General features: G+C 42.9%; 1 protein-coding gene across 1 annotated transcript in view; it reads left to right on the forward strand.

The window, feature by feature from the left end:
- Window positions 1-6: 6 nt before the first annotated feature.
- dab2ipb (DAB2 interacting protein b) overlaps window positions 7-7,950 on the forward strand; it is a gene marked incomplete at its 3' end in the record, with an annotated part of 50,465 nt that continues 42,521 nt past the window's right edge. Inside the window, 2 exon segments of the mRNA XM_005917217.3 lie at window positions 7-773; window positions 3,178-3,732. Of these exon segments, the coding sequence (XP_005917279.3) occupies window positions 738-773; window positions 3,178-3,732 (591 nt within the window).

Below are 7,950 nucleotides of genomic sequence, written 5' to 3' on the forward strand. Positions count from 1 at the left end.
TCATAATATCAGCCGATATATTGGAGTTCTAAGTCCCCAAATATTGGTGTTGGTATCTGTCTTAAAAAGCCTATATCATTCAGCCTCTAGCAGGAATATTTTTGGAACCAGCGAGTCCTCTAATCCCCTGTCTTTGCTGTAAATCTCCTTCTTTATGAGCTGCTGATGACCAGTCGCAATCAAAAGTCATGATAGAGCCAACTTCTCTTTATTGTGGAACACACAATGTTGTGATTAACTCTTGATTACTTTTCTCTAGTTACAGAAAATCAATGGAAGTACAGTGGGCAGTTTCTTTAATTACTACATGAAATTTGATGTCTTGTAATTATTGTTGTTGGAGCAGAGAAATTCAAAACAAATTATGACAGACTTTGTCTTTAATCACTGCATTAAGGGCTGAATTGTCAACAAGGGAGCTTCTTGGAGGGAAGCGACCCAATACTATCCTAAACTTTCTGCCCTGTGCTCTGTTCACCATTCATCCTGCTGTGCTTATTTTAAACCATCCAGTTTCAAAAACAGCTCTCACATAAGGAGACTGAAGATGCTCCTACCATTCTTTTGCTGTCTGTGGTATTTATGAGCAAAGTTTTAGTGAAACCTTCACTGTTCTATTTTTTTTCTGACAGTATCACCAAAGCATTTTAAATTTTCCCTTCTCTCTGTGGTAGGTCACTACCTCCACAGGAAGCAAATGTTTCTCATGCCGTTCAGCAGCCGAAAGAGACAAATGGATGGAGAATCTGAGGAGGGCTGTACAACCAAACAAGGTGAGTATGCAAAAACACACAGTGGGTGTGAAGTATTCAGTGGTAATATGTTCATACACAAGTGTCTCAATTCCAAACCACACTTTGAAACAGTGATGAGGACAGAGCCATACAGAGTTTACACTGTGTTGCAACTCACGCAGCAAGAATCCGATGTGTGCACGTCAGGTTTGATGAAGAAGGCATACAGGCAACATGTAAAGAGCTTTTTATGTTTCAGTACCATCTGGGATCCTGACAAACAGCTGTGACAAGGGGAAGGTGGCAAACATTTTAAGCCGGGAAAATAGTCCTGCTCACTCAGCCTCTTCACTCTTTCATCCGTCATTATTTAGCAAATTACTCATTAATTAGATGTGGAGAAGTGGCGGCGTTGGGGTTGTGGAGGGGTTCTTAAATAGCTCTGGAATGGTCCTTGTCTTAGCGCTTTTGATATGTGTGTTTTGAGTGGATGAAATGCATTTTTTTAGCAAATGTTTTTAAAAATTTAACTTTATTTCGTAATTTTTCTCTAAAGCACTTTAAATATATCTACTACCACTAATCCACCACTACTATGATATTACCTATACCAGGTTAGACAGTCAAGAAAACTATGGCGTTTTTAAGATCATACATCTCGGTGAAAAAGCAGTTTCAGTTTTGGTTACATAAAGGCTACTGCACACAGTTTGCACTCGGATCTTTCTGCCAGAATGGCTTCCTAATGATCATAGTCACTAAGGAAGGCAGTGGCTGGAGACTGCAGCAGGAGCACAATTATAGTGACTGTGAACAAGGAACTTGAGATTGAGCTGCCTTTGAAATAATTGCTTGAAAGGTTGAGACCAGGTTTGTGACCGCTTGCAGCCAGTTGCCATCTTCAAAGCAACTTTGAGGCACCAAGATGGTGACGAAAACGCAATAAAAAAGACAGTCTGCAATCAGTTTGTAATTAAATTGGGTCAAGTTTGCAATTAGTCTGTAATTCGGTGCGCGCTCTTTATGATAATGAGGTGATTAACTGAGATAAACAAGGTGAAAACTGGAAATCCTTTGTCGTCTACAAACAGAGAAATTCCCATTAGCTACTTACATTCAGAATACTGCCAGAGCCTCATAGATTTGAAGAGTAAAATTGCGAGTGAAAGTTGGTTGTCCAGAGGTTGAGGGCGTTGCACACTCAACCTAAGGTCAACCACTTGCAATCAGTTGTAGAAAGCAAAAACATTCAGTGCACTCACTGGGCAAACACCAATTGTGTGATTGTTTTCTTTCTAAACCTAAGTATTTTTATCACGGCTAACCGAACTGCAGTTGAAGAATGAAAACGCTTTTAAAGAGCAAACAGCAGCATATTTAATTACCCTTTTAATTTCCTGCTTGGTTACGTCAAATGGTAGAACTGTGCTTTAATTATCATGTGCGCAGTGACTCAGCACATGAATCACGCAAGTCAAGATATTTGCCGTCTGTTGGAGAGATTAATAAGGAAGTTAAGTGCTCATCATTTGGAGGGTTTATTCTCTAGATTTGTGGGGGACGGACCTGGAAAGGAACACAAGTGCGATCCCTTGACATTCCTTGAAGGTTTATGTAAGACTGTGACATAACCAGGCAATATGTAGAAGAGCACGATGATATTTTGATAGAGACATATGTATGTTTTTCAGTAACAAATAGAAGCAAGTTAAAAAGCCTTGGGGAGGAAAAAAAAAAAAGGCCCGTCTTTTCTTTGTAGGTGTCTGTAACTCAGCTTAGTGCCTCAAATTTCAGCTCCCCGTTTCATGTAGCTGCACTTAAATGAATGGCGGAGACATCAAAAATAAGATGAAGAGCAACAGAAACACGAAGCGTAAACGAAATTTAACTGCACCATTAAAAGAATGTGAAACGTATTCAGATACCGGTGAGTTCTGAGCACTCCAGAGATCTAAAGTAGTTCTCGTGATTGTAAGACGCTCTGCCACTTCTTTTTCTTTTTTTTTTCTTTTTTTTTTAAAATAATGTAATTCTTATCTCCTCTCTTCTTTTTGGGAGGTAGTTTTCAAAGGCAGTGTGAATAATGGGCCAAAAATATGCCCGCTCTTGGCAAAATCAATTGATGACATAAGAATGGGTTAGCACTCTGTGAAATAATGTAGGATATTTCTTAGCTCTTTAATGATCGGGAATGGAAGGGAGAAAGGGAGGTTTTTAAATTGCTTCAGTGAAATGTTTGAAATACTGCCGAGGTTGTTTTTGACTCTTGAAGCGGTGAGACTTCCCTGTCGGGGTCTGATCTCGAATTTTATCAGTTTGCTTTTCCAACTATGTGGTTTGTTTAGTGGATTTGTTCACTGCCTTTTTTTATTCAGTAAATTATTTTTATCATGTTGCTTTTAAAAATTTGATCAAACTACTTCCTGTCATCTTCCGTCTCCAGGACAACAGCCGACGGGTCGAGAACATGCTGAGGCTGTGGATCATCGAAGCCAAGGATCTGCCGGCCAAAAAGAAATACTACTGTGAGCTCTGCCTCGACGACTCGCTCTACGCCCGCACCACCTGCAAGCTCAAGACCGACAACGTCTTCTGGGGAGAGCACTTTGAGTTCAGCAACCTTCCCGTCGTCAAGACCATCACAGCCCACCTCTACAAAGACACAGACAAGAAGAAAAAGAAAGACAAAAACAACTACATCGGACTCATCAACATCCCCGTCGCAGCTGTCACCGGGCGACAGTTTGTGGAGAAATGGTATCCCGTCAGCACCCCGAACCCGCCCAAGGGCAAGACGTCTGGTCCCATGATTAGAATTAAGGCACGCTATCAGAGCATGAACATCCTTCCCATGGAGATGTACAAAGAATTTGCAGAGTACACTACCAATAACTACATGCTACTGTGCTCTGTGCTCGAGCCTGGGATTAGCGTCAAGAACAAGGAGGAGATGGCGTGCGCGCTGGTTCACATTCTGCAGAGCACTGGCAAGGCCAAGGTTGGTAGCAAAGATCCTTTATTTCAGATGTTTCCATGTACCTTGCCATGAGGTAATGACAAGACATTATGAAAGCTCACAGGGGTTAAGTGTTCCTCCGCTGCCTGCTCATCTTGTGAACTGTTGACCCTCTCCTCTGCTGTAATGCAGAGCAGACAAAGACCAGACAGACAAGTGATTTCCTCTCGCTGCACCAGCCTGTATTACAGTTTTAACTCAAGCTAATCCCTCGCACATATCCCCCCGCAGTGCTCCGCAGCATACCGATGCAGGACCGAGCACAATACATCCACTGCTTGTCTGTAGCACTCCAAGCACAGGGATAGATTAGCTCACCACAGTGGTAGCTAAGCCTCCCATGACAGCAGGTCGTTGGGACTCAAATAATCTTCCATCCGTCTAAAATAGCTGCCTTTGACTTTTCTTTGACGGCACAATATTTGTGTTTTCCGTGGGTAAAACATGATGCTATTTTGACCTTACATACTGTAGTTATGAAAAAAGTGGAAATTTGTGTCAAAATCAAGTTTTATGAGCACATATTGTTCTGATACAGTATGTGGAGAAAAACAGTAGGTTGTAGGTTTTGCTCAAACATTTGTGAAATAATGGGTCCTTCGTTGTGCGTGGTGCTGTAGTAAAACGCTACCGTCTGGTAACAGCACAGCTAAATATTCCATGATTAACTAGTAGTGGGATTTATGCTATATGGAATTGTTTGGGAACCACAGCGAAGTGACAGATCACGTAAAATGACAGAGCCTGGTTGTCAAGTGCTGAGGTGCATACTAGATAAGGCCCTGATGCTTTCAAAGCTTATTAACATTAGCACAAAAACTGTGTGCTGGGAGCTTCCACAGTGTGTCTTTCGGCCCTTCTCCCTCCTCTAACCCCTCAGATGGAGCAGATGACCGCCTCTCCCCTGAGCCTTGTTTTACTGGAGGTTTCTTCCTGTTAAAAGGGGTGTTTTTCTTTGCCACTGTTGCCAAGTGCATGCTCGTAGGGGGTCGTCTGATAGTTGGGGATTTCTCTCTGTTATTGTTTATATATAAAGTACCATGAGGTGAATGGTAAATGGCCTGTATTTGTATAGCGCTTTACTTAGTCCCTAACTAAGTAACTGGTGATAGCAAGCTACATTGTAGCCACCCTGGGGCGCAATGACAGAGGCGAGGCTGCCGGACACTGGTGCCACCGGGCCCTCTGACCATCACCAGTAGGCAACAGGTGAAGTGTCTTGCCCAAGGACACAACGACCGAGACTGTCCGAGCCGGGGTTCGAACCGGCGACCTTCCGATTACAAGACGTACTGCCAACTCTTGAGCCACGATATTGTTGTTTTGATTTCACACTATATGAAATGAACTGAATCGAATTGAAGTTGTGTCTTTCAAAGGCTCCCGTAGGTGCGCTATGTATCAATTAGGGGTGCAACGATACTCGTATCGATATTGAACCGTTCGATACAGTGCTTTCGGTTCGGTATGCATATGTATCGAACAATACAAAATTTGTAATTTATTTTATCAACTTTCCTTCTGACGATGCTGTCTGTGTTGAGCGCTCAGTGAATCTGCGTTCGACTACTCCGCCTAGGCTGCACTGTCGAGCGCAGATCCACTGAGCGCTCAACACAGACAGCATCGTCAGAAGGAAGAGCGCAGGGCAAGCTAGCAAGACAGAAGTTAAGCTCTCCTTGCAACATGGACCTCCCCCACCCTCATTCAGATCTGGCGTTTGGAATTATTTTGGTTTTCATGTGACGTATGACCCTGAAGGTAAGCGCGTCATGGACTAAAGTAAAACAGTATGTTGGATGTGCCACGCAATGCTCAATTACATGGGTGGGAACTAGTGTGTTAGCGCAGTTAGCTCGTTAACGTGTTGGCCGTCTAGCCCCATGCAGGGGTAGCTCGTTAACGGAGATTTGCCGTGTTGTGGCGTTAACGTCATTTCAACGAGATTAACGCTGACAGCACTAGTGGGAACACAACGAATATGACTGCACATTTACGCCGACATCATCCTAGTGCAAAGACAAGTGGAAGCAGACAAAAACAACAAGCATGCATGCTACAAACTTTACCCGAGTCATTTAGACAGCCGTTAGCACATGATTCTCCTTATGGGGACCTGATATGTTTAATATTGTGGCGAGCTCAGACAAGGAGGAGACGGAGGTGTCGTTTGGTCTTGCTTCCCGTGAGCTAGCCAGGGAGCACAGCCGTTTATTGACATCTGCAGAAGAACACTGCCGCTAGCTAACTGCTCAGCGCGGCAACCGCACAGCAACAACAACAACACACAGGGCGCCCTCTGACCCCGGAAGGACACACCGTCGCAGCGAGAGGGCGTCACCCGTCACTATGGCAACATAAACAAAACATAACTGTACAAACAGAACCCCGAACAGCCCTGACCCGCTACAATATGCTGCTGAGAATATAGCCCAGAAGAAGCGTATAGTATAGCTTTTATTTTGGAAAGAGCCATTTCTCTGTAATAAACTCTCTTTTCCAAAGATGAGTGATTCCTCAATCAGATTTATTTTTTTAATTACTTTTGTTTCAGCAACATTAAATTTAAAAACTGTACTTTTGAGTTAAAATATATATTTATAATTTTAATAAATGACAAATTAAAAAGGCATGAACATTTTTTTGTATCGAAAAAATATCGAACCGTGACACCAAAGTATCGAACCGAACCGAACCGTGAATTTTGTGTATCGTTGCACCCCTAGTATCAATGTCTATCACATCAGCATCACTTCGTCTTTTCTGCCTCGTCAGTTTCCAACCACAGTTTCTGTTTCTGTTTAGTTTGCTTGTCAGTTTCTCATCAGCAAAGCTTTGGACTTTCTTTGACTTTATCCCGGGGCAGTGGGGCGATAAACGATTAGCGCTTAAGAAGTGATGTCAGTACACAATGTACTGCCACTGTGCTGGTTTTAGGCTCAGCACTGATAGCTGCTGATTGATGGGTGGGGGTGAGGCCGCCCCTAGTCCCCGCAGAGATGGCTACTTCCTTAATTACTTTCAATTAATCCCAGACTTCTGAGGAAAACACTGGTACTCTTAGTTCTTTCTCACCTCCTCCCCGGTCTTACTTCCCTGCTGCTAGATGCACATATGCTGGAGCTGGCAGCAAGAAGTGCTACTCCCAAATGCTCATCTTAAAAGAGAGACACAGATAATTTCCCGAATACATCTGTGTTTCAAGAAAAGTCCTTTTAAATGTAGCCTTGCATGCTACATACTGACGCCTTTAGAAGAAGAGGCAAAGAACAGTCTGCGGTTTGATGCGAGCACAGACTTAATGATAGCTGCTCTTAAAATGCGGAGTGTTTGTTGTGTTAACTACTGCAGCTTCTTTCTTTCTGTCAAGGCTTCAAGACATTGTAAAGTGGTCTGACATTTTTAGGCGGCTTACTCACAAAAGTCTGTTGGGGTTTTTTTTTCCCTTTAGCCTTGATAAATCAGAGATGGAGCAGTCACATCTCGCCAAACAGCACCCTGTATTTCCAACAAATCACTTATTCTAAAATACTTTTAAGCCTAATGATGATGTTCTGTGCTGCTGAACACATGCTTTAAATGGAGACGTTTCTGCGTGCGTTGTAGAGTTTGTTCAATTTGGCGATTAAGTGTTTTTCATGTCTTGCCAACTTACTTACAGTCTTCCTGAGAATTGGTGAGATATATTTAGGAATCGAGCAATTTATTTGTGCTGAGATAGAGTCTGGGAAATCATGTAGGCTCGGCTTTCTGCAATTGTTTAGTAAAGCCTTTGGTTATTTACTTCCCTCGGTATTATTGTGTAGTCTTCTAACTAGCCAAGCTCAAGTCAAATCCATGAGTCATTTTTCTCTAATTCAGTCTGCACCAGACTGGATTTTGGCAGCGTGGAAAAATGGAGACGATGCATTGCAGTCGCATTGGACGTTGACAAAAAACACAGCACCCAGTGGGGTTGAAGTGGAGGTGAAAGTCTCTTTGTGGTCTTGCTGATGTGTGTTGTCTTTAATCTCCCATGCACAGGTCAAAACCAGCTTCTAAGTGGACCTGGAGTTGTTAGATGCAGATTTCAGGCTGCCGCAGTCATCAGTATGCAACACTCCTCGACTTCTGTTTCTTCTTGTGACATTTTATCGCCCATCACCAACTAATTAAGCCCTGCATATTCTGCTCTGTTGCACTCCTTTTCTCTTGCCCCCC

Source organism: Haplochromis burtoni, unplaced genomic scaffold, assembly GCF_018398535.1.
Source record: "Haplochromis burtoni strain Fernald_Lab_line unplaced genomic scaffold, NCSU_Asbu1 Contig_23, whole genome shotgun sequence".
NCBI classification, from domain to species: Eukaryota; Metazoa; Chordata; class Actinopteri; order Cichliformes; family Cichlidae; genus Haplochromis; species Haplochromis burtoni.